Consider the following 27,873-nt stretch of genomic DNA (forward strand, 5'->3'; position numbering starts at 1 on the left):
TAAGAAACTTGATTTGAAAGGAGGAGTATGTAGAGAGCTGACGAAGATCTGGAATCTGGGCTTACAGGTCTTATTGGGAAACATTTTACCCACAAGTTCTTGGGCTGTGGTTCCTGTTAATCAGCTTATGTTTTCTGTAGCAGTTGATAGGACACGTCTTGTCTCCTCCTTATGCAACCTCCTAATTTAGCTGCCTTACTTCCTATTTAAAAAACAAAACTGAGGGATTGTGCCTGTTATTGAAATTTATCTAGCTTACAAAGACTTAAGAGTAGCTCAATGTTGCAGAACTCGCTATAGATAAACAGCATTCCTCCTCTCCCTCCCTGTTAATAATAAGCTTGGACTCAATGAACCTCTGCCTTTATTTCATCTATCCAGAAAAACAAAGCAGATCAATGTAATAAAACTTATATATAACTTACTGAAACTGTAAAGCAAATATATAACATAGTTTCAAGTTTAGATCCTGATGAAGGGGGCAAAACATGGCCATGTTGGACTTTTAGGAAGTGTTATATATTTTTTGGGGATAAATTATATACACATTTTTATTACATTGGTCTGCTCTATTTTTCTGGACTGGATCTCATAGATCGTTTGCCTACCTGGTTTTTGGGATCTTATTTCATCTAAATGCAAGGTAAAAATGGTTCCTGGTTGAAGGGGATGCTGCCATATACATGCCTTGCTTTCATTACAGGAAAGAAGAAAGAGCATAGACCTCCTCTGTTATCCTTGCCTATTAAGCCTTCTCCATAGCCTTGTTCAATACTGTCTACATATGGTTCAAACCTTTGATTTGGGAAAGGCAGAAAGAAACACATTTCCAACAGTTTAACATTTCTAAAATGCAATTACACATAGCAGTATCATAGAACAGTGTTCTACAAGAACAGAAGAAAACCAAATTTCTTGAATAACCCTGTCCAAACAGCAATCCCATCTCAATCTACATCAGAACTTTCTCCACAATGCGGATTTGTTTGGATAATTTGGGGCTATGCTCCTAAAAAGGATAGAGAGAAAAGACTGGGAGAGGGGAGGGGTTAACATAGACAAGGGAATCTTCTAAACCAAAGCACGAGAGCAAAGTCAAAAGTACAGCTGTAATGCAACAAATGATCTAGCTTGAAATGCTAGAAACATTTGACCCAATTTAAATATCTGACAAGTTTATGCAGTGGTGTGCAGAAATCTGGAACCACTTGTAAACTTTGCATTCTTTCAACTTTCAGACTTTCTATTTTAATTTCTTTGTTGACCCAATAGATTTGTCTGTGTACCACATTATAAGAGACACATTTGGCTATTAAATTCAACATTTTAACATCACTTGTTTCTAATTTTACAATTTTGTTGATACTGGAACATAGCTATTATAATATTTACAGATCATGCTTCAAAACTGGGCTGAGATTGTCCAGCACGCATTTCTGATCAATCAGGAGGCTGCTTACATCAGCCAATCACAGTCCAGATATCTAGGTAACAGGGCAGCTATAAAAAGTGCAGGTTTTTTTGGATTTCATACACTTCCTGCATTAACCATGAACAAGACTCGGAATCTGACATTGAAGGAGCGTGTTCATGTGTCAGTTATGAGTGAGGAAGGACTTTCGTGCCGTCGGATCGTCAGCAAAGTTGGCTGCAGTCACAGTGCGGTACTAAAGATTGTACAAAAGAAGAAAGCAATGGGTTCAGTGTTAGACAAGCCTCGGTCTGGTGGTCCACATGCATCAACATCACACCAAGACCATGCACTTTGATGGATTTCATTGACCAATCGTAATTTGACCTCACCTCAGCTACTGCAGAGTGGTCAGATGAGTGTCACATCAGTGTCAGCTCAACAGTTCATCACTGGTGCCTGCAGTTTGGTCTGCAGGGCTGCAATGCACTCAAGAAGTCACTGTGGCACTGATGACTGATGTCCAAAGGCACAACTGGATTGAGTGGGCACCGAAGCTGGACATGGGAAATATGGGAAAAGGTGCTTTTCAGCGACGAAAGCACTTTCGGCCTATTTGGTAACCAGGTCCACACCTACATGAGGAGGTTTTTTAGCGAGTAATTCAAGCCTGAGTGCCTCAACCTCACTGTGAAGCATCCTTTGAAGGTCTTGGTCTGGGACTGCTAGTGGCATTGGACGTTTGCACATTGTCGATGGAAAGGTCAATGGGACCAGTACATCACAATACTGTAAAAGTGCATGGTGCCATCAACTTGGCAGCTGTTTCCAGGCCAGTTTCTGTTCCAAGATGACAATTCACCTTGCCATTGCTCCAAACAGGTGATCAACTGAAAGTGTCAGAACACTGAGCCAATCAACTGGCCTGCCCAATCTCTTGATCTGAATCCGATTGAGAACTTGTGGCATAGGGTGGCCTTGGAGATATCCAAAGACATTCAACATCAAAACACGAGTTGATTGAATCACTCATTGCAGTCTGGAACCATGTTGTCACCTATAATCACCTCAAACAGGTTCACTCAATGCTGACACCGTGCAGAGAGGTAATCAAGAACAGAGGGTGGCCCACCAAATACTGAGCCATCATTGACATGCAAAGCAGCTTTTTTTCATGGCTCCTAAGTACGTTTTTGGCCAACAAAGTACATTACTTGATTTACACAGAAAAATGATTAACATGGCAACTTTAATAAACAAACTCAGAAATGTAAGGCCTAGTTAGAATAAAAATATGATTCTAATAGCCAAATGCATCCCTTATAATGTGGTACACAGATAAATCTATTGGATCAATAAATTAAAATAAAAGGTCAGAAAGGTGAAAGATAGCAAAATTACATTACATTAGTGTCTTCTATTCTGCCAATACCTTTCAGTTCTAGGTGGATTACAAAAGAATGGGTCTGAGCATATCCAGTGAAATTACAAGATAAATAATTAGAAGAAGCATTAGAGTCCGCGGATATATTGAGAAGGTTAGTTTGACTTGAAAAATTTCCTGAATAACTTGGTTTTTAATTCTCTCCTGAAGGTCCTCAAGTTGGACATTGTGATCAGCAGGTTGGAGATATGTTGGTCTGGTGTCAGGTCAAAAGCGCGCCGGGACAAAGGCGCGAGCAGACAACTGAGCGCAGCGCGGAGACGCGCACCGAAGAAAAAGACTGTTTTTAGGGGCTCCGACGGGGGGTGTGGGGGGGGCAGATCGCGCCATGTTGTGGGGGCGTTGTGGGGGGTTGTAACCCCCCACATTTTACTGAAAACTTAACTTTTTCCCTGTTTTTAAGGGAAAAAGTTACGTTTTCACTAAAATGTGGGGGGTTACATCCCCCCACAACGCCGCCACGATATGTATTAAGTAAAGTGGGGGGGGGGCTCCCCAACAAAACCCCCCGTCGCAGCCTCTAAAAAGTCTTTTTCTTTGGCGCACGCCTCCATCTTGCGCTCAGTTGTCGGCGCGCGCCTTTGTGTTCCACGTTACTGTCTATGAACCGTTGGTCTAGCAGGCTGTCATACATTTTCTTATGTTGCATGCCTTTGATTGGGGGATGAGTGAAGAGTGCCTGTTTTCTCCTTGGTCTGAATGTGTTGCTCCTGGTTAGGCGATTGTTTAGATAGGTTGGTTTATCACCATTCAGGGCTTTGAATAACGTGCAGTACAATTTGTAGAGTATGTGTGTTTGTACAGTGGTACAGTAGTTTTTCAACGATCACATTACCACTGTACAAACACACATACTCTACAAATTGTACTGCATGTTATTCAAAGCCCTGAATGGTGATAAACCAACCTATCTAAACAATCGCCTAACCAGGAGCAACACATTCAGACCAATATATATCAATCTGAGGGCTGTATTTTTCACTGTTTGCAATTGTTTTATCATGTTAGCAGGGCCTGACAGGTAACGAATGTTACAGTAGTCTAGGAGTCCTAGAACTAGGGATGAGACCAGGAGTCTGAATTATTATTTTTTTGCACATGACTGTGAAGGCTTTCTGGATTGTTTTGTTGATTTGGAGTTGCATGGTGCAGCCTTTATATCATTATTTCCAGCAGTTTTAGATTGGGTTGCAAGGGGAATGTGATGTAGTTTATTTCAAGGTTTATTATGGTTGGGGTTTTTTTTTTCCCAAGGAGCAGGAATTTAGCTTTGTCTTGGTTCAGCTTTAGTTTATGGTCTTTCATACATTTTGTCACTGTTTCTAGTGTTATGTGTAGTATGTTTGTTGTGGTTCCAGACTTTTGCGCACCACTGTACTTACTTCTATCAGCTTTTAAGAAATTATGGGTCCAGTATTCAAAATGTAGCTGGTTTAAAAAAAGGTTTGGACAAGTTCCTGGAAGAAAAGTCCATACTCTGCTGATGAGATAGACATGAGGGCACTGCTTGCCCTGGATCAGTGGCATGGAATGCTGCAACTATTTGGGTTTTTGCCAGGAACTTGTGACTTGGATTGGCCTCCGTGATGACAGGATACTGGGCTAGATGGACCATTGGTCTGACCCAGTAAGGCTATTCTTATGTTCTTATAAACTCCTAAATTTAGGAGCATAAAAAGTGAGTGGTGACAGGGGCAGATAAACCTAGGTAAATGAATGATGGGCCTAAATTTATAAGCAAAACTTTAAGCTCATAAATTAAGATGAAGTTTCAGCTGAAAACTCAGAAGCACAAATTTATGAGCCTGGATTTTCATTTTTGAATATCAGGTCCTGTATGTCTTGCCTCATGGTAATGACACAGATTTCTGGTATTGAACAAATATTCATCACTGTATTGCTTGGATGGTATAATAGCTCAGTCACACAGACAGTGTTGAAGCCATCTAACTTCTAAAGATTGTTCTAACAACTACGTAATGCCTGCCATCACCACTCCTATCTCCAATCTTCTATGCTTCAGCTGTGGAAACTACCTTTAATCCTAGTCAGTAAATCATAAGGCACTTTAATGGGTTTGGCTAACAATGAAAATCACACCCTGCAATAGTCACAGAGAGTATAAATAACTTACAATATCTACACATGATATCTTACCTTAGCATTTAATTATAAAATTTAGCACCTATATCTTTAAACTGATCAGTTGTGGGTCATTCTGGTGCCATACAAGAAAAGATACACATCTGATTTCAGACTCAGCTTGTTCTTTATGTACTCCAGAAACATTCTTTACAGCTCCGGAGTAAAGGGGGAGGGGAATTCTGACTGTTGGGCAATAGTGATACCTATTGACAGGGAAAGGGGACTGGATTGGATATATCACCTTTCTGTGGTTACAATCAAAGCGGTTTACATATTCTGAAAGCAGTCTGTGTTCCTTACTCTAGAAATATCAATTTGATAATCAGACAAGAGAAAAATCCTGGTAGCTATGAGAGCTCAATGATCCCCGAAGGGGTACCATAACCAAAGAAAATCCAGTAATGAACAACACTGATGTTTTGGGATGATAATTCAAAAATCTCTCAAGACACATTATTAAAGACCTATCGTATATTGATAAAGGCAGCACAGCTGATGATAAAAGTTTGATTTACCATTATGAGCTTTTATCCAAACAGTGACTGGATCAATTATGTAACAATGTAATCTGTTTTTGACTGGGGTTTGTGGTGTAGTTTTAATATTTTTTAAATTAAAATATTTCACAATAATATTTCTAAGAAGTCAAACAATTTGAAATAAAAACATGATCATTTTAATAAAACAGTTCCACTATGGAACGAACTGTAAAGAGATGAATCTTAGGCTGTCATATTAATGTCCCACATCCATATAGTGGGTTCATTCTATCAACTCAATTTCAAAAGGATACTATTTGTTTCTAAGTCACTTACCATAGATCTCTAAAACTCTTAAGAAGAAACATTTTTTCAGGAAAATAGGAAAATTCCAGGACCTTGATTTGTCAGAATCTATATATGCACTTCTCCCTTTTAAGGGGAAAACTGCTGTGTAGCTATGTCTATCTCAGTTGGGGTAGATCCGGGTATAAGATGAGATTTCAAGTGGACCCAAGGTCATTGGAACAACAGGGGAGAAACAATGGTGCTAGATTCAAGCATTCCAGTGTGGATGCGAGAACAATGCAGAGGAACAGGCACTCCAGTGTGACTTCAAGGGCAACATGGTGCATCATGCGTTCAAGTATGAATCCAAGGACATCCACAAGACCTTTCAGAGAAACTAGGAAAATGGCTACATATGTGCCCTTCCTTTCTCCATCAACTTCTTTTCAAGCAAAACCAAACTGATAACAAGAGCTGAACAGTTATTACTGACAATAAATTAACCAACACAAGCTGGATTGCAGCTCTAAGACCACTGATGCTGGCTCAGAAATGATAAGTATCTTTCCAAAGTTGTGGTCGAACAGGGGGCTGAACTTGGTTTGACACCAGGGCAACTCTAAACATCCACAAATCCAGATGGGACATCTCCTTCCATTCTTCATATCTCCACATCACTCTCCTTATCATTGTCATGTTCACCATCATAATACTCATTTGCAGCTTCAGGTCTAGAAAGAAATTAAGACACATTACAGTTAACAGTAAGCTCTATCACATGGTACGACTGGGGAAGAATCAAGCTGTTATATGAAGTGAAACTGATGGAAAAGGTTTAAATATGCTGAAAACCCTGAAAATCATCTATCCTGAGGATCTAATGACATCATTGGCATAAGAGCTGCATTTTTGCCCCCTCACCAATGACCAGCCCTCCCCCTACTTTCTAACAAGCGGGATGCAGGGCTGAGACCATTTCCTTCTTTCCTTAGCCCATGAGTGAGAAATCCATGGAAAAGGCATGCATTTTAAGCTCTTCAGAAAGTTCTCACAATACTATTGCTCTTCTGAATTTATCTTCTTCCCCCCCCAAAAAAACAAACAAACCAAAAAAAACCCCAACTGTCCAGATACACCTGCTGAAGGCCCAGAGGAGACAGATAGCTGTATTATTGTCTCTAGCTGTGCTGAATTGGAGGGTGCTGGTTGTGACTATATATCCATGCACTCCCACTTTGCTGGTTTTTGTTTTGTTTTTTTAACACAGAAAGCTAGCTGAAGGTATACTGATGAGAAGGAAGTGGTGCTGACAGGCATGCTCTCAATGTGAAACCAGTGGGCAGAGGGAAATTTTGACCAGAAACAACATCAATTGGTCTCAAGAGCTCCAGGAAAATCCTTTTGCTTGGACCACATACTAAAAAAGCCCCAGGAGCTTCTCCCTGGCAATTTCAAATCTCACATTAGCATGGGAGTTTCTATATCATGTGACTCAAACCTATTAAGAACTACATGGTGAAGACAGCAGAAGAGCTCTAAAACTGGAACTGAAAGCATCATCTTGATTTCTCTTTATCTTGGATCAATTTCTTTTTCATGATCTGTTTTCTCTTGATCTTAGCAAAGTCAGTGAAATAATAAAACCATATAAAACTACTGACAGGACAACTGCACTTGAAGGTCCATGGAACCACCAGTACTAGTTACTATTGGAGCTGCATTTTAATCACAGTTAACTCTGCAGTTAATGCATTCATCATTAATTGAGATTTAAGTTTCAAGTTTATTTAAAAATTTGATTACCGTATTTTCACGTAGATAACGCGCACCCGTGTAAAACGCGCACACGGGTATAGCGTGCGGAAAACAGACATATATGTAAAAAAATTTTTGTATACCGCGCACACCCGTATACCGCGCATGCTGCTCGACTCTCCCGTCGCCACCCGACTCTCCTTTCACCCGCCCCGACTCTCCTCTGGCCACCCCGACTCTCCTTTCGCCCGCCCCGACTCTCCTCTCCCCCTTGAAGTCCTGGCCCCACCCTGAAAGCCTGATGCCCCCCCCCGACATCCGATTCACCCCCCCCCCCCGCAGAACAAGATCGGGGCAAGAGGGAGCTCAAGCCCTCTTGCCCCAGCCAACCGCGGCACCTCCGACACGATCGGAGCAAGAGGGAGCTCAAGCCCTCTTGCCCCCCCGACTCCCCGACACAATAGGGGCAAAAGGGAGCCCAAGCCTTCTTGCCCCGCCGACTCCCCAACAATATCGGGCCAGGAGGGAGCCCAAGTCCTCCTGGCCCTGGCGACCCCCCCCCGCTAGTTGTTCGGGCCAGGAGGGAGCCCAAGTCCTCCTGGCCCTGGCGACCCTCCCCCCGCTAGTTGTTCGGGCCAGGAGGGAGCCCAAACCCTCCTGGCCACGGCGACCCCCTACCCCCACCCCGCACTACATTATGGGCAGGAGGAATCCCAGGCCCTCCTGCCCTCGACGCAAACCCCCCTCCCCCCAACGACCGCCCCCCAAGAACCTCCGACCGCCCCCCCCAGCTGACCCGCGACCCCCCTGGCCGACCCCCACGACACCCCCACCCCCCTTCCCCGTACCTTAGTGTAGTTGGCCGGACAGACGGGAGCCAAACTCGCCTGTCCGGCAGGCAGCCAACGACGGAATGAGGCCGGATTGGCCCATCCGTCCCAAAGCTCCGCCTACTGGTGGGGCCTAAGGCGCCTGGGCCAATCAGAATAGGCCCGGGAGCCTTAGGTCCCTCCTGGGGGCGGGGCCTTGGGCACATGGTCGGGTTGGGGGTGGTCGGAGGTTCTTGGGGGGGGCGGTCGTTGGGGGGAGGGGGGTTTGCGTCGAGGGCAGGAGGGCCTGGGATCCCTCCTGCCCATAATGTAGTGCGGGGTGGGGGTAGGGGGTCGCCGTGGCCAGGAGGGTTTGGGCTCCCTCCTGGCCCGAACAACTAGCGGGTGGGGGGGGGGGGTCGCCAGGGCCAGGAGGACTTGGGCTCCCTGGCCCGATATTGTCGGGGAGTCGGCGGGGCAAGAGGGCTTGGCCTCCCTTTTGCCCCGATCGTGTCGGGGAGTCAGGGGGGGGCAAGAGGGCTTGAGCTCCCTCTTGCCCCGATCGTGTTGGGGGTGCCGCGGTTGGCTGGGGCAAGAGGGCTTGAGCTCCCTCTTGCCCCGATCGTGTCCTGCGGGAGGGATGGGGGGGGGTGAATCAGACATTGGGGGGGGGAACTATGTAAAAAAAATTTTGTATAACGCGCAAGGGTATGCGCGGTATGTAAAAACCACATATAACGCGCGCATTATATGCGAGAAAATATGGTAATCGCCTAATCATATTTTCAAGGCGATGTACACTACTAAAATTATTTTACAATGTATATGAGGAAAATACAAATGCTACAAACATGACTTACAGGACTGATGGATCCGCTAGGAAAGGCGGGGATAGAAATACGTTAGTTGATAGTAAATAAGACAATTAAGGAAAGCAACACAAGGAGGTTTTTTTTTTTTTTTTTAAAGTCAGAAATCAAAAGATGGACTAAAAACGGGTATCTAAGATAAAGTGTGCAGTCTTGACTAAGAGATCTAACAGTCAAAAGCATTTTTAAAAAGAAAGCATTTTAACTTGCCCTTGAATCTGTCTATATGTCTCTCTTCCCTTATATAAATAGGCAAAGCATTCCACTGTTGAGGAGCCATAACTGAAAAAATGTATTGTCTGCGGGTATTGATGGATTTCAGTGAAGGAAGTCAATAGGTGTTGATCACTGGATCGAAGTGTTCTGGTGGGGAAATAAGGGATCAGGATCCTATCAATGAAGGCTGGGGCTAAACACACATATTTTATAATTTATTTGGTATGACACCAGAAGCCAGTGAGATTTTTTGAGAAGTGGTGAGACGTGATCAAATTTCTTTGCTTTCATAATCATTTTAACAGAGGCATTTTGGATTAGTTGGAGGCGTCTAATCTCCTTTTGGGCAATACCCTGAAATAAAGCATTACAATAATCGATATTAGAGAAAATTTATCATATTGCAGCATCTCCTGTCTCTTCCAAACATCTCCTTCTCTCCCTACCCATGTCCTTGGTGTAATCCAACATCTTTTCCCCCTATCTGTGTTTTAACATCACACCCCACCCACATACCAATCTACCTTAAAGGTGGATCCGGTTTATTCTCACCAGTGGCAGTGTTGCACAGATGGTCCAAAGCTTTCCCTCTGTCCTGTCCCGCCCAAGCAGAAACAGAGAATGATATCAGAGGAGGAGGGACAGGACAGAGGGAAAGTTTCAGAACAGGTCACATGCAACATATATGCAATGCTGCCACTCCTAGGCACCTCCTTTAAAGGTAGGCCAGCAAGATGGGGGTGGGGGGTGAGATAGAGAGGATGCAAATCCCAGATGGGGAGAGATTGAGAGGATACAAATACTGAACCCTGGGTGTGGGAGGGATCTGAGTTACAGACCCTTGAGCAGAACTGAGGGGGACTCTGATGGAAGCTATGTTGGAGGCAGTGAGCTCCAGCAGCCACAAGAAGAGCTTTGTGTTGCTCATCATGGGGGTGGAAGGGGGAGAAAGAGAGGGAATGAACCTGGAGGAAGAGGAGAAGGAGGGAGAGATGTTGGAACTGTAGTGGGACATTATCATTTTTTTAGGGAAGGGAAGGGGGATGGGTTGGAATATGATATATTGCTTTTCAATAGTTACAATCAAAGCAAGGAGAGTTAAGTGACTTGCTTTGATTACACAATCAATCATGATTAAAAATGTTAATTGAAAAGCATTCCTAATTGCTATACTTAAATGAGAAAAACTTGAAATGGGGAATGAGAAGAGATTGCCGAGGTTGGATGAGAAAAAACTGGGTGAGAATAGGGTAGGAGGAAAGAAAAGGGTGAGAAAAACTAGATAAGGAGTTTGACTTCTAGAGAAGATGCCAATGATTGAGGAGGTACAGTATATCAAATATCAAAATTTTTAATAAGAACACATGAAAAATAGAAGCCACCTAAAAATGTGCCTAAAATGGAAGATTAGGTTTATACCTTCGATAATCTTCTTTCTGTTAGTCCCTGGAGGATTCCATAGGTGTTTAATCACAACCTGCAGTCTGGGAGTTGCAGAAATCCATAACTTTTCTGAGCACATGCTCCACCCCCTTAGCCTGAGAGCTAGGAAACATATCCACTTAAGTCCCAAAGCCAAGCAATATACCTGAACAAATCCATGACAAGGGGGTATGGGGGAGAATCCCCATCAACAGAAGTAATTCATGAACTGGTTTGCTCTGCAAAATATTAACAAGTAATAAACAAGCATAAAGGCAACTCAAAAAATATATTGAGAAACTATGTAGAACTAAACTGCAGTGTGCAGTGAGCATCCCAAGAAAGGCATTCGGTAATGTGCATACTCACAGAAACTCTCCACAGGATCTGGCAACTTGCTGGAAAATCTTCAAGCCTACAATGAGAGTAACCGAGGAAGAAATAAGCAGGCTACTCCAAACAACTGAGTGAATACAGAGAGACCATATGGAGGTCATATGAAATCCTCTAGGGACTAACAGAAAGAAGATTATTGAAGGTATAAACCTAATCTTCCATTCTGTTACATCCCTTCCAGATTCCATACACAAAGTGATATACCAAAGCCACGTTAGCTAGGGAGAGACAGAAGAGCCTGCCCTTAAACCCGAGGTCCCAAAAACGGCATCAGAACACGCTGCCACAACCACTCAGTAAAACCGGGTAAAAGTATGGAGAGGACCAAGTAGCCGCCCTGGAAATTTCAGCAGGATGAATCATGTTAGATTCCGCCCATGACACAACCGCACTTCTCGTTGAATGTGCTTTAAGCGAGATTGGCGACTGCTTGCTGCAGGCGATGTAAGTTTTGGAAATGGCCATTCGAATCCATCGAGTGATCGAGGACTTGGACGCCAGCCTACCACAGTGAGGCACAGCAGTTAGAACAAAAAAGTGAAAAGACCCTTTGGACATCCAATTTGCGGAAGATGTGATATTTGCGCTCCAAATCTGTTGGATGAAATGCAGGCAACCTAACCTCCTGGTTGACATGGAAAGCCAAGACCACCTTTGGCAAGAAGGAAAGCACAGTATGGAAGAAAATTCCCTCATCTGTAATATGGAGAAAGGGTTCCCTGCATGAAAGAGCATAAAGCTCCAAAATGCACCTTGCTGAGACAACTGCGACCAGAAAGACCGTCTTGATCGTTAGATCCAAAAGAGAAGCATCCTTCTGTGGTTCAAAAGGGGCTTCTCCAAGGCCCTGCAAAACAATGTTAAGATTCGATGAAGGGAAAGGAAGATGCAAGGGAGGATGCAGACAAAGCACACTCTCATAAACCTGGTCACATCTGGATGTGCAGTAAGCAAACTAGTGCCTCTACGTGCTCGAAAACATGAAAGGCCTGCAACCTGAACTTTCAGGGAAGCCACTGTCAGACCTTTGTCTAAATCCTCCTGAAGGAAAGCTAGGACTACTGAAATGGGAGCCTTTTCAGGCTCCATATGATCCCCAAGTACACCACTGTTGGAAAGCCTTCCAGGCTTTGGCATAAGAAGCCATAGTAGTAGGTTTCTTCAAGCACAAAAAAGTTGAGATAAATACCTCCGAATAACCGCTCTTTATCAAGGCTGAGCGCTCAAGAGCCATGCTGTATGACCAAACACTGTGGGTTCTCCATGGAAACCAGTCCCTGACTGTGAAGATATTGATGAAGGAGCCGGAGCTTCTTATCCCACTGAAGATGTATAAAATCTTCATACCACAGGCGACAAAGCTAATCCAGAGCCACTAAAACACCAGGCCAGGATATGTCGCTATCTGGCGGATGACCCAACCAACCATTTTTTGCGCATCTTAGAAGAGGAGAAAAATGTGGACCCTGGAATTTGGATGGTCACATTAGATGTGGTATCTTTATATACAAAGATTTCCCAAGAAGGAGCAATGTCAGTAATTAGAGAAACTTTGTTAGCTAGGGATGAACATCAACAGATAACTTCTTTTTTTTACAAAATTAGCTGATTGGGTGATATATAAGAGCTATTTCCAGTTTGAGGGCAAATTTTATAGACAAACCCAAGGAATAGAGATGGGAGCAACTTTGGCTCCCTTGGTCGCTCCCCTATATGTGGGGAGGTAAGAACTTTAAGAACTTTATCCTTCAGGATTTTTTCAGAAAATCAAAATACGGAAGCGTTTCCTGGACGATATCTTCTTTCTCTGGACAGGCACTGAAGATGAGCTTAAAGAATTTTTGGACTGGCTTAATGGTAGAGATCCAAATCTACAGTTTAACATCACTTATAGTAATAAATCGATTGACTTTTTGGATATACATATATTTAAAGAACACTCTTAGATCACCACAGATCTCTATAGGAAACCGGTGGCCCGCAATACATTCCTTCATTTCACCAGTTACCATCCTTACAAATTGAGGTTTAACCTCCCCATTAGTCAGTTCCTTAGAGCTAGAAGAATCTGCTCCACTATGGAAAGGTTTCAAGTGGCAGCCAATGATTTAAAACAATGATTTCTGGAACGAGGGTACCCGAAGAAGCTATTAAACAGGCTTATATTAGATCTAAATATGCACAAATAAATTTACTCCTCAAGGAACAGACTAAACTGGTTGAATATGATCGAATAACATGTATAACATGTAAAACATGGTCTAAGTCACAAAAACCCACCTAAACTCACCAGATAAGCACTTCAAACACATAACACAGACCCCCACACACTACCCCAGTGATCACCACCACCCCCCATAAAAATTTTATTCACAATTTTAAATTTCAGCCTCCAGACCATCATCACCTGGCCGCCTGGCATAGGAAAGCCTAGTTGTCCAGCCCAGAGGCAGCTTAAGTCATCTTGGGGATGGGTTAGGGACCCATAGAGAGGAGGACCCATGTCCATAAGACCCTGTAATCACTGCATTGATACTGAAACATGTGCACTGCCCTATACACCCCCAAAACCCTTTTTACTGGCATATAAATAGCTCCTGCAGCCATAAGGGCTATTGGGGTGGTAGATAAGTGGGTCTAGGGGTTTCTGGAGATGATTTGGGGGGCTCACCATAACCTATAAGGGAGCTGTAGGGAGGAGAAGACATGGCACCCTTTTTGTGAAGTTCACAGCAATGCTCTGTAAGGTACCCCACTATTTAGGTGGCATGTCTGGGTGTGCAGTCCATCACTTTGCAGACCCCTCCCATGTCCAACAGGGCTTGTTCTAGGTGTTTTGGACTTGGACGGAATGTTGGATGGAAATGTGGTATAAAGATAGATGATTTAATGGCTTGGACTATCAGATCGGCAGGACGTATAATTAGAAGATTTTCAAAAGTAAAAAAAAGTTAGACGTATCTTTCGAAAATGTGTCTTAGGCTCTTTTTAACTTTGGACGACTTGCAATATGGACGTAAATGGACTTAGACGTCCCTTTCGATTATGTCTCTCATAATATCTTATTAATACATAATGGTAACCACAAAATAAAATAAACACAAAGCACACTGTACGCAGAGAAAATATTAAGGAGAAATTAGATTCTTACCTGCTAATTTTCTTTCCTTTAGACTCTCCAGATTGGTATAGGCTTCAATGACCAGCAGGTGGAGATTGAGACAAAACTTTGGAATAGTACATAATAGCTTACTCCCCCTAATTACCTCAGTCTGCCGAATAGCCAAGCAGAACTATGCAAAAAAACAACTATAAACAGAAAAAGAACAAGACTCCGAACAGGAGTAATAACTAATATACAAGCTGTGAGGGCTTTGATGGGGGATTCCCAGCTCCCCGACGGGTCCCCCAAAAGGATTGCATGCGCTGAAAGAAACGACCCCTGGAAAAACCGCTGCTGATTTCTCTCTGTCTCCCCACCCCACCTCATCCCCGAAGCTGACCCTGCAACCCGACACACTCCATTCCCCAACTTTTTCTTCCTCTCTCCCTGCCTGCCCTCCACTGAAGCCACCGCTGCCATCGCCGATTCCTCCCTGCCCCACCCTCGAAGCTGACCCTGCTCCATTCCCACCTCTGCTGCAACAGCAGCAACAGGGATTGGCCAGGCACGTGCAGTCACTGCATGCGGCCAGCCCACAAGCCTTCCCATAGATGTCAATTCTGATGGCAGAGAGAAGGTTCTGGCCCGGCACCTTCTCTCCGACGTCAGAATTGATATCGGGAGGAAGGCTTGTGGACTGGCTACATGCAGTCAGTGCACGCTCCTGGCACATCCCTGTTGCTGCTGCAACAGTGACCGGGGAGGGAGAGGGAAGATGGAATGTGTTGGGTGGCAGGGTAGCACAGGTTGAGAAACACTGCTCTTAAGGGATTCATAGACAACGGCGCGAAAGACAAAAGCGCGCGCCGACAACTGAGCGTAGCGCGCGCTGCCGCGCCGCTCTAAATTACAGTTTTTAGGGGCTCTGACGGGGGTTTTTGTTGGGGAACCCCCCCAGTTTACTTAATAGATATCGCGCTGGCATTATGGGGGGTTGTAACCCTCCACATTTTACTGTAAACTGAACTTTTTCCCTAAAAACAGGGAAAAAGTGAAGTTTTCAGTAAAATGTGGGGGGTTACAACCCCCCACACAACGCGGCGCGATGTCTATTAAGTAAAGTGGGGGGGGTTCCCCCCCTACGCCCCCCCGTCGGAGCACCAAAGCACAGTTACTTACCGTAACAGGTGTTATCCAGGGACAGCAGGCAGATATTCTTTACGCATGGGTGACGTCACCAACGGAGCCCCGGTACGGACACTTTTACTAGAAAGTTCTAGTTGGCCGCACCGCGCATGCGCGAGTGCCTTCCCGCCCGACGGAGGAGTGCATGGTCCCCAGTTAAGATAAGCCAGCTAAGAAGCCAACCCGGGGAGCTGGGTGGGTCGTAAGAATATCTGCCTGCTGTCCCTGGATAACACCTGTTACGGTAAGTAACTGTGCTTTATCCCAGGACAAGCAGGCAGCATATTCTTTACGCATGGGTGACCTCCAAGCTAACAGAGAGGGAGGAGGGATGGTTGGCCATTAGGAAAATAAATTGTGTAACACAGATTGGCCGAAGTGCCCATCCCGTCTGGAGAAGGAATCCAGACAGTAGTGAGTAGTGAATGTGTGAACTGAGGACCAAGTGGCAGCCTTGCAGATTTCCTCGATGGGCGTGGAACGGAGGAAAGCCACAGAAGCAGCCATAGCTCTGACCCTGTGGGCCGTGACAGCACCTTCCGGTGAGAGACCGGCCCGAGCATAACAGAACGCAATGCAGGCAGCAAGCCAGTTGGAAAGCGTCCGTTTGGAGACAGGACGACCTAGACGGTTAGGGTCGAAGGACAAAAGGAGCTGAGGAGATGAGCGGTGAGCCCTGGTACGGTCAAGGTAGTAAGCAAGGGCACGCTTACAGTCTAGCTTGTGCAATGCCTGTTCCCCAGGATGAGAATGGGGCTTAGGGAAAAAGACAGGCAACACAATGGACTGGTTGAGGTGAAATTCCGAGACCACTTTGGGAGGAATTTAGGATGGGTACGCAGAACCACCTTGTCATGGTGAAAAACAGTGAAAGGTGGGTCGGCAACCAGTGCATGCAGCTCACTAACCCTCCTGGCAGAGGTGATGGCAATGAGGAAAAGCACCTTCCATGTAAGAAATTTGAGTGAAGTTGTGGCAAGAGGCTCAAACGGAGGTTTCATGAGGGCTGATAAAAAACCACATTCAGGTCCCAGACGACTGGAGGAGGCTTCAGAGGTGGTTTGACATTGAAGAGGCCTCTCATGAACCGGGAAACCAGGGGATGAGCCGTAAGAGGTTTTCCGAGGATAGGCTCATGGAATGCAGTGATGGCACTGAGGTGGACTCTAATTGAGGTAGACTCTAATTGAGGTAGACTTGAGGCCAGCGTCGGAGAGAGAGAGCAAATAGTCCAGTACAGTTTCCACCGCCAATGAAGTGGGATTGTGATGATGTAGAAGACACCAAGAGGAGTCCACTTCTGATGGTAACATTGGAGGGTGGCCAGTTTCCTGGAGGCATCCAGAATACGACGGACAGGCTGAGATAGATTCTCTGGAGAGGTCAGCCCGAGAGAAACCAAGCTGTCAGGTGGAGCGAGGACAGATTGGGATGTAGTAGAGACTGATGCTGCTGTGTAAGTAGAGTAGGAAACACAGGAAGAGGAATGGGCTCCCTGGAGCTGAGCTGGAGCAGGAGGGAGAACCAGTGTTGGCGAGGCCATCGAGGGGCGATGAGAATCATGGTGGCTTTGTCCCTGCGGAGTTTGAATAACGTCCGCACATCAGAGGTAGAGAAGGAAAGGCATAGAGGAACCGATCCGTCCAGTCGAGCAGGAATGCATCCGGGGCCAGACGATGAGGAGAGAAGAGTCTGGAACAGAAAAGGGGCAGCTGATGGTTGTGAGGAGCTGCAAAGAGGTCCACCTGAGGAGTGCCCCACCGAGCAAAGATGGAGCGGAGTGTGGGAGGATCCAGAGTCCACTCGTGAGGTTGAAGGATGCGGCTGAGATTGTCGGCCAGGGAGTTCTGTTCGCCCTGGATATAGACCGCCTTGAGGAAGAGACTGCGGGCCGTGGCCCAGGTCCAGATGCGGATGGCCTCCTGACAGAGGAGGGGAGATCCGGTGCCGCCTTGCTTGTTTATGTAGTACATGGCGACTTGGTTGTCTGTGCACAGGAGAAGAACCTGAGGGTAGAGAAGGTGCTGGAAGGCCTTGAGGGCATAGAACATGGCCCTGAGTTCCAGGAAATTGATGTGATGTTGACGCTCCTGAGGGGTCCAGAGTCCCTGAGTGCGAAGTTCTCCCAGGTGAGCTCACCATGCATAGGGGGAGGCATCTGTGGTTATGATCATGGAGTGAGGGGGTAGATGAAAGAGTAGACCCCTGGAAAGATTGGATGAGTTCAACCACCATTGAAGAGATTGCTGAAGAGACGATGTCACAGAGATGGGACGAGAAAGAGGATCCGTGGTCTGTGACCATTGGTTGGCTAGAATCCATTGAGGTGTCCTGAGGTGGAGTCGCGCCAGAGGAAGCACATGGACCGTCGAGGCCATGTGGCCCAGGAGGACCATCATCTGTCGAGCTGAAGTGGAGTGACGAAGGAGCACCTGACGGCAGAGGTGGAGCAGGGTCCGTTGGCGGTCGGAGGGGAGAAACGCCCTCATGAGAGTGGTGTCGAGAACGGCTCCAATGAACTGAAGTCGCTGTGTGGGAAGTAGATGCGACTTGGGGTAGTTGATCTCGAACCCCAGGAGATGGGAGGAAGGAGATGGTGTGTTGAGTGGCTTGTAGCACAAGTGGAGACGTAGGTGCTTTTACCAACCAATCGTCCAAGTATGGGAACACCTGGAGGTTGTGAGACCTGAGAAAGGCCGCCACCACAATAAGGCACTTGGTGAACACCCTGGGCGATGATGCGAGGCCAAAGGGTAGCACTTTGTACTGATAGTGGCGGTGCTGTATCTGAAATCGGAGGTAGCGACGTGAATTCAGATGGATTGGAATGTGAGTGTAGGCCTCTTTGAGGTCCAGGGAACATAGCCAGTCGTGTTGAGAGAGAAGAGGATAAAGCGTGGCCAGGGAGAGCATTCTGAACTTTTCCTTGACCAGACACTTGTTGAGGTCCCGGAGATCGAGGATGGGACGAAGGTCTCCTGTCTTCTTGGGAACCAGGAAGTAGCGGGAGTAGAATCCCTGACCCCTTTGGTCTGTGGGAACCTCTTCGATGGCATTGAGAAGAAGGAGGGACTGGGAGGAGTGAGACGCAGACTCTATTGGAGGATTGTCTGGTGGAAGAGTCTGGAAGTTGAGAGAGTAGCCGTGGCGGATGATGTTGAGGACCCACAGGTCTGATGTGATGACCTCCCAACGGTTGAGGAAGAGTTGGAGGCGTCCTCCGATTGGCTGAGGAAGAGGTAATGATGGTGGAAGACTGGCTATGCCCTGGAGAAAGGAGTCAAAAGGGCTGAGATGGTTTTGACGGAGGTTGGTGAGATTGAGAGCGAGCCTGAGTGTGTTGTTGTTGACGAGGTCGGCGAGGCTGCTGTTGGGGCGGGTTGAGAGGCCTGGCCGAGAACCTGCGCTGGTAAGAGGACTGTGGTCTATAAGAACGAGCAGGTGGAGCCTTCTTTTTAGGTTTCACCAGAGTGTCCCATCTGGTCTCATGTGCTGAGAGCTTCTGGGTGGTTGAATCCAGGGACTCCCCAAAAAGTTCGTCCCCAAGACAGGGTGCATTAGCTAGGCGGTCTTGGTGGTTGATGTCAAGATCAGATACCCTCAACCAGGCCAGACGCCGCATGGCAACAGCTATGGCAGACGCTCGGGAGGTCAGCTCAAATGAATCATAAATAGAGCGCACCATGAATTTCCGCAGTTGAAGGAGGCTGGAAATTTGTTGTTGAAAGAGTGGAACTTTGCGTTCAGGGATGTATTTTTGTAGGGCGGATAGTTGTTGTACGAGATGCTTCATATAAAATGAGAAGTGAAATGTGTAATTATTCGCCCTGTTGGCTAGCATTGCATTTTGATAAAGGTGTTTGCCAAACTTATCCATCGTTTTGCCTTCTCTGCCAGGAGGGGTGGAGGCATAAACACTGGAGCCCTGAGTTTTCTTTAATGTAGACTCAACTAGGAGAGACTCATGGGGCAATTGAGGTTTGTCAAAACCCGGAATTGGGATGACCCTGTATAGGCTGTCAAGTTTACGAGGAGCTCCGGGGACAGTGAGTGGATTCTCCCAATTTTTATAAAAAGTTTCCCGCAGTATGTCATGGACGGGTAACTTGAGGAACTCTTTGGGAGGTTGTTCAAAGTCTAAGGCATCCAGAAAGGCCTGGGACTTTTTGGAGTCGGACTCTAAAGGAATAGAAAGAGCCGCCGACATCTCCCTGAGGAATTTGGTGAAAGAGGATTGCTCAGGCTTGGAAGCGGTATCGGTCACTGAGGGTTCCTCGTCTGTGGACGATGCGTCCTCCTCGGTACCGGGTGGGGATTCTTCCCATAAGTCCGGGTCCCTGATATTAGTGTGCGCACGCCGAGATGTCGAGGTGGAAGGCTCGGTGTGGCGGGTCTTAGAAAGAGACTTGCCAGAGCGCATTGAGACAGTACCGGGAGACGAAGACCGGTGTTGATCCCGGTCCCGGGAAGAGCGGTGCCGTTCTGGGTCGCGGGGAGACCGGTGCCTTTCCTTGTCCCAAGGAGGATCGACCTCAGAGCGGGTCTGTACCACAGGATGAGAACGGGGTGGTTCAGCCGAGAGGACTGGCATGGAAGTGTTGAGTGGCACCGAGGGGGTGGACACCGGTGGGATGGTGCAAGGCTCGGGCCGGTCTGGTACCGAAAGAAGTGGTGCCAAGAGGGTCGGTAACAGGTGCTGGAGTTGTTGCTGCAGCTGTTCCTGCAATTTGTCTTGGAGTATGGCCGCGATGCGGTCATCCAGGGGTGGCACCGGTACCGCTTTTTTCTTTTTCGGTTCCATAGGTGCTGCTCCACGCCCCGGCGATGAGGAGGCCGATGACGAGGCACTCACCGAGATCGGGGAGGAGCGTTTGCGGGGTCGGCGTGAGGCCGGGAGGACCGGCGTCGCCACTGTGGCAGGTGGCTGCTCAAGGGAGGTGGAAGGCTTCTTAGCCGGCTTACCTGGTGCCAGCGATCCCAAGGAAGAATCGGGCGTCGTCGAAGTGGTCGGTGCCGTCTTTTGCGTTACCGTCGACGTCGCGGCAGGTTCCATAGCAGATCCGGTACCGAAAAGGATGTTCTGCTGGATCTGCCGATTTTTTAAAGTGCATTTCTTAAGAGTGGCACAGCGGGTGCAGATGTCAGCCCGATGCTCTGGACCCAAACACTGTAGGCACCAATTGTGTGGGTCAGTGAGGGAGATCGGGCGTGCACACTGCTGGCACTTCTTAAAGCCCGGTTGAGGGGGCATGAAGGGAAACACGGCCTCCGCAAAATCAAAACCGGAGGCCTGTATGGTGACAACCGGCCCCGCTGGGGCCGGTTTCAAAAAATAGAGAAAATCAAGAGATTTTTTTTTTTTTTTGAATCGAATAAAAAAGAGAACCCGAAATGGGAAAGAGAAAAAACGAGAAAAAAAACGCGAGCGGGAAGGCAAAAAGGATGTTTTCAACGGCCGTTGAAACCACATGCGTCTTCTTCGCTCCACGGAAACAAAGAAACTGGGGACCACGCACTCCTCCGTCGGGCAGGAAGGCACTCGCGCATGTGCGGTGCGGCCAACTAGAACTTTCTAGTAAAAGTGTCCGTACCGGGGCTCCGTCGGTGACGTCACCCATGCGTAAAGAATATGCTGCCTGCTTGTCCTGGGATAAAAACAGTAATTTAGAGCGGCGCGCGCTGCACTCAATTGTCTGGGCGCGCCTTTGTCCCGGCACGCTTTTGACCTGACACCCTCTTAAGGTGTGATCCTCTCTCACTGGCGGAAGGATAGCAGAACTTCTTGATTGTGTCTATCATCTCCTCTGCCAGCTTAAACCTGAAGTCTGAACCCATGCAAGTCATGTAGGATGCATTGGTGCTTCATGTTCAGACTGAAGTCAGTAAAGAAGACAGGCAGATGAGGTGATCTTCTTTCCCTTTGGGAGCAGAAGAGAACTGCCCAAGTTAGGAGGCAGGGAAGGAAAGGGAGAGCTCTGCACAGGTTGCATTCTCTCAGTCCCTGTATATTCTTCCCTGCCCCTAGGAATTATCATGTGGAAAGAACTCTCATGCTCTCTGGCATGAATTCTTTGGTTTATTTGACTTGTCTGCATGAACAAAAGAAGAGCCCAGGAGAATTAGTGTTAGATAGCTTTCTTTAGACTGAGAAATAAGATCTTGTATTGGGCATGCAAGGAACGGTAAGAAAAGGGTGAACAACAGATATCGCTTACAGATTTTTAAATGCAACTCATAGGGCCAAAATGTTTGTTCTCATAAATTTACAATTCATGGTTTGCTTTGAGAGGGTTCCATTACTGAACTCCCAAAAAAGGTTTGTTGTATGTTGTTTGTTTTTTTTGCTGCTAATACTAAAATGATATTGTACAGATAATCTATATAATAAAACCGTAGGCGGCGCATGCGCAGTCTTATCGGCGTGCTTCCATGATCCGTATGTCCGTGGCCGCCAAGACTGCAGCATGCCCCGCTCTTACTACGGCCCCACTGCCCTACACTCTCCAGAAGGACTGGACTGTACGAGTCCCCAGCAGAAGCGCGTCGGCTCGAGCCACTTCTCATCTCTGCCTTGATTACACATAACAATAAAAAATGCCCCAGACGTTAACACCAGCCAGAGAGCAAGAGGAGCGCCCCCTCCCGACCTGCTGGGAGTATTTGAATTAGACCCGACGGTTCCTGTTGAGGGAAGCACTCCTCACCGGACTCAGCGGTGAACTCCAGCCATCGGGCCGACATCCGCCTTGGTTTTTTGTTTTTTTTTAGTTGAAAGATGCGGCGGTGGCTCCTCTCATGATCCCCGCCTGCGTCGGAAGTCCAACGCAGGCGGGGATCGTGAGATTAGCCACCGCCGCGTCTGGACTTCCGACGCAGGCGGGGATCATGAGAGGAGCCACCGCTGCATCTTTCAACTAAAAAAAAAACAAAAAACCAAGGCGGATGTCGGCCCGATGGCTGGAGTTCACCGCTGAGTCCGGTGAGGAGTGCTTCCCTCAACAGAAACCGTCGGATCTAATTCAAATACTCCCGGCAGGTCGGGAGGGGGCGGAGCAGGCTCGCATGCCTGGCGGGGACCGGACAGGAACTAGACTCCCTGCAGGAGCCATCCTGTTGGCTGGAGATCACCGGACTGGACAGGGGGAGCAGGTAAGGGGGTGCTGCAGTACAGGAGGAGCGGGGAAGAGGTGATTCTGGACAGGGGGGGAGGTAACAGGAAGGGAGGCCTACTGCTGGATAGGGGAAGCAGGGAAGAGGTACTGCTAGACCGGGAGGGGGGGGGATAAAAGGAAGGGAGAAGGGCTCCTGCAAAGGAGAATAGCTACTGCTGGATATGGGGAGCTGGAAATGGGGTGATGCTGAACAGGGGGAGATAAAAGGAAAAGGGCTACTGCTATATAGGGGGAGCAGGGAATGGGTGGGGGTGCTGCTGGACAGGGAGGAGGTAAAAGTAAGGGAGAAGGGCTGCTAGCACCCGTTAATGTAACGGGCTAAACAACTAGTTATGCTATAATATAGTTAAAACATTCCCCTATATATGAGGGGGGTCCTGAAAAGTTCTCAGTCCAACCAAAAAGGGAATAACGTAGAGCCATTAAACTTACAAGTTATTCCACATATTCATCCCTAAGTTCAACAAACTTGGCACATTTTGTCTGAAGTTTCTGTAACCCTTCAAAAAAAAAAAATACCCTCTGATGTCTGCTCACAGAAATACTGCTCCGCTTCTACAATCACCTCCGAATCACTCAAAAAATATTGCCCTTTCAAAAGTTTGGAAACAGAAAATAATCAGATGGAGTAAGAGCTGGTGATTAGGGTGGATGGTCTATGTACTGAAACCCCAACTGCATTAAAACATCCATCGTTTTGACAGCCTTGTAAGCAGGTGCATTGTCTTGCAAAAAGAAAACTCCTTTCCACAGCTTCCTTCCCTTTTTCTTTCAATGCCTCCTTTAATTGGCACAGAAAGTTGCAGTAGTATTTTGTATTAACTATTTAACTCCTTTTGTCAGACAGTCATTACAGCACCTTCCTGATTTCAAAACATTGTGGCCATGACCTTTCCTGCTGACTTTTGGGTTTTGAATTTCCTTGGCCGTGGAGAACCTGAGTACTGCCATTGAATGGACTGTTGTTTTGTCTCAGGATCATAGTGGTGTATCTAGTCATTCCAAAAGGTTGGCACCAGCATGCTGAAAATGCTGCAAAATAAATTTGGAAGTGTCCACTTGACATTGTTTATCGTCAGCATTCAAATATTTGGGCACCCACTTGGCTGACAGCTTCTGCATACCCAGCTATTCGTGGACCATATACCCAACACATTCCCTGGATATCTGTAGTGTCTCAGCAATTGTTTTAGCTGAAATTCACCAATCTGTCAAAATCAGGTCATGAACAAATTCAGGAGCTGACACCATTGGAGGCTTCCCAGACCTTGCTACATCTTCGATCTCAAAATCTCCACGCTGAAAATTTGCACACCAGTTCTTCACTGTGGAGTATGATGGGCATTTGTCACACAATGTTTGCATCATACATCCATGGATTTCCTTTGGAGTTATTTTCTGCAGAAATAGGAACTTCATGATGGATCAGAGTTCCACACTTGAAAATTCCACAATTTTCATTGACATGGTTCAATCAATGATCTGAAACAATGTGATAAACATAGCATTATGATTCTACAAATTGGCACTTTGCAAAATAAAATAGCACTCTTTTCAGCTACAGTGGCAAAATAATGCTCAGAATTTAGGAAGTTGGTTGGGCTGAGAACTTTAAAGCACCCCCTTGTAAGCTAATGCTCAAAGTGTATCGCAACATTCTTGGTCTACTTTGTCCAGTCAAATTCAAAGTTCAGGAGGCATATAAAGAAGTGCATGGGAAAGATTCTAGGATGTGGTCAAATACTACCTGCTATAATTATCTTCTGAAGATCTTTCTTCAGGATCAGGCTCATCTGTTCGGTCATAACTCAGAAGGTCAGAAGGGACATCATGGATCTGAACGCTGGGTGCATGGTTTAGCATCTTCAAGTTTTCAAAAATAGTCTGTCGGATTTGATCCAAATACTGTGAAAAACGAACAGAATCTGCATTACAGAAATTCTATTTCACTATTTCCTCTTCTTTCATATTGAAAGATTAGGTTCTTACCTGGATAATTTTCTTTCTGTTAATCTTCTCAGAAGTCATACATATGGTGATCAATCTGATCCCGCAAACTGGACTTGCAGAAGTGTGAAGACTTACAGTCTTGAGCACCTCCCATACGGAGGTGGAGCTCAGTGTCCCCTTCCAGTGATGTCCCAATGCAATCAAGGTCCACTGAAACAGAATACAAAGAAGGGAGGGAATGGGGAATGACCCCTTATACATTACACAATTCTGTTCTGCTCTGTAATTTAGAAACAAGAATTAGAACAAAAATGAACAGGAATATGTATTAAACAACCTTAAAGAACCAACTTTCTGAATGCTAGCACTAACAATAAGGGAGCCAGAGGCTGAAGAATACACTTACATATCCAAGATTTCTTCACATACAGCCATCTGACTGACAGGAGAAGAGCGCCAGGCCTGGAATCTAGAAACATCAGAGGCAAAAAAGTAGGCAAAACAGTATATACTGAGAGCGGGCCGTATGGACTCCTGAGAGGATTAACAGAAAGATTTTCCATGTAAGAACCTAAACCTTTTATTCTGTTACATCCAATCAGGAGTTCATATGTACGGTGATGTACCAGAGCAATGGTTGACATCTAGGGTGGGACAGAAGAGCCTGCCCACAAGACCGAGGACCCACAAGCGGCATCCTCTCAAGCTGCCACATGCACTCTGGAAAAAGTATGCAGAGTAGACCAAGTAGCTGCTTTACAAATCTCTGTGGAAGGAACTGCCCGAGACTCCGCCCATGAAGAGCAACACCCCTGATGGAGTGCGCCTTGAGAGAGACCAGCGGCTATTTATCAAAAGCAATGAATGCCAAACAGTTGGTCATGCAAATCCAACTAGCTATAGAGGCCTTGGATGCCAGCCTGCCATGCCAGGACTGACTTATAAGCATGAACAGATGATCTGAAAGGCAAAAGTCATTGGTCCTTTCCAAGTACTGGAGCAAAGCTCTCCGACATCAAACTCTCTCAAAATTCTATCCTGCTTCTATGAGCCTGTAGATTAAAATACATGCAGATGAACCTCTTGGTTGACATGGAAATCAGACACAACCTTTGGAAGAAGGGAATAGGATGGAGAGCGACATCCACTTCTGTAATTCTAAGAAAGGGCTCCCTACAGGAGAGAGCTTGCAGCTCCGAGATATGCTGCACTGAAACAATAGTCACCAGAAACACAGTTTTGATTGTGGGATCCAAAAGGGAAGCATCTCCAAAGGTGAGACCCTTTAGGTCAATGTTAAGATTCCATGAATGGAAAGGAAGTCTCAGCAGAGGCCTACATCAAAGTGCACCTCTTAGGAATCTTGTCAAATCCAAATAAGTTGTCAGCCAAACCTTGCGACTCTGTGCCAAGAAACAGAAAAGCCCGGCCATCTGCACTTTCAGGGAGGCTACCTCAAAGATTTTCTCTCGTCCAGCTTGAGGGAAAGCCGGGATGACCCGAACAGGAACCTGTAGCGGCTCCACCTGGTCCTTTTCACACCACTGTTGAAAAGCCTTCCAAGTTTTAGCATAGGCTGCCATAGTAGACAGCTTCTTAGCTTGGAGGAGAGTAGCAATAACCACATAACCAGCAATAAGAAAAATTCATTCAGGAAATGGAAAAAGGACAAAACTGAGGGGAACTGGAAAGAACACAGGAAGTATCAAAAAGAATGTCACCATGTGGTTCGAAAAGCCAAAAGAGAGTATGAAGAGAGACTAGCCAGGGAAGCATGAAATTTCAAACTGTTCTTTAGATATGTTATAGGGAAACAGCCGGCTAGGGAGGAGGTGGGACCGCTGGACGACGGAGACCGGAAGGGAGCAGTGAAGGAAGAGAAAGAGGTCACGGAAAGACTTAACATGTTCTTTTCGTCTGTATTTACTGAGAAGCAAACACCTGAGGAGAGGATGCTCTCTGGGTCGAGGGCTGCATGCTCGCAGGCTGCGCTAACTGACCTAGTCTCATCAGAAAGACTTTCCACATCAGATTTAGAAATTCTGGGGAAGCAAATGAAGCTTGCAGAACCTCTGGCTGGGTTCCGTGGACTCCACGAACTCCCGCTTCACATCATTGCGAGAAAAGGGATCTGGATGGGACTTTTTACCCACAATGGTTCATCAGCCTTGGAGGACATGGATGGGGCTAAGCACAAAGCTCCTGCCCTTCCCTCATGTGTACTGCAGCATGTGGTACATTGACACTCCTCCACTAAACAACAGGCACAATTTTTACAAGTAATGGTGTCCTTACACCCTGAGGAGTCCATCCCAGTTGATTAAAAACAAAATTGAGGGGTTTTGATACAGCTAGAGGCTTTTGAAAAAAAGACTGATTAAAATCTAAGATGGCTGCTGCCCCCCAAAAATCGCACCAAAAACAGCCTGTGGAGACTTAACTGAAAATTCAAAATCAGTGAAAAAGTGGTTTTAGAGGTGAGAGATCTAAACCCTAGCCTTAGAAACACTCAAATTGAAGATTTTCAGAACCACCCTGATTTTCCCATAGGAAACAATGGGGCTATACTCAAGTTCTGTGGGGATGCTTGTCTGTCAGCTATTTCAGTGCAGCTGGAAAGAAGGAAAGGACTTCAGATGCTTCCAAATCCAACTGTACTGACCCCGACCGAGACCTCCACCCCCATGGAACCTTGCAGTGCAACAGGGGTGAGCAAACTATACATCCAACATCCTGATTCCCCAAGGGTTCTTACACAGGGCACCCACAGCCTTACTAAAGTCACTGAGAAACTCAGAAGGCAAGCTTGTTCCCAGGGGAACAGACCTGAAGGCACACAGCAGGCTGGCTCCCCAGGTCCACCCAAAGACTTGCCCTGCAGAGATGCAGTCCGACTCAGCGGAAACTGTGTCCTTTCCCAGACAGAGGATCCCCAAGATGGGGGTCTCAGGGCACCAAAGCCTCAGAAAAAAACAAACTTAAGGCCAAAAAGAAAAACAAAAGTAAGCAGAGCAGCAGAGCAGATCAGAACACCACTGCAAAGTTCGCTTGCAGAAGAAAAACTGGGAGGGGACACTGTGCTCTGCCTCCATGTGGGAGGTGATCAAGACTGTAAGTATTCACACTTCTGAAAGTCCAGTTCACGGGAACAGATAGATTACCATACATACGAACTCTAACAGAATGAGTTTTAGCACTTGTAAGTATTGTTAAATGTTTTTATTGAGCT

General features: G+C 46.4%; 1 protein-coding gene across 1 annotated transcript in view; it reads right to left on the minus strand.

Moving 5' to 3' along the window:
• Positions 1–5,579: 5,579 nt before the first annotated feature.
• HDAC3 (histone deacetylase 3) overlaps positions 5,580–27,873 on the minus strand; it is a 70,568-nt gene continuing 48,274 nt past the window's right edge. Inside the window, exons 14-15 of the mRNA XM_033927560.1 lie at positions 24,442–24,599; positions 5,580–6,498 (exon numbers count right to left, since the gene is read on the minus strand). Coding sequence (XP_033783451.1) covers positions 6,429–6,498; positions 24,442–24,599 — 228 coding nt within the window. The 3' untranslated portion in view covers positions 5,580–6,428. The remainder of the gene's footprint in view (positions 6,499–24,441; positions 24,600–27,873) is intronic.

The sequence above is a fragment of the Geotrypetes seraphini genome, chromosome 18 (genome assembly GCF_902459505.1).
Source record: "Geotrypetes seraphini chromosome 18, aGeoSer1.1, whole genome shotgun sequence".
Taxonomy (NCBI): domain Eukaryota; kingdom Metazoa; phylum Chordata; class Amphibia; order Gymnophiona; family Dermophiidae; genus Geotrypetes; species Geotrypetes seraphini.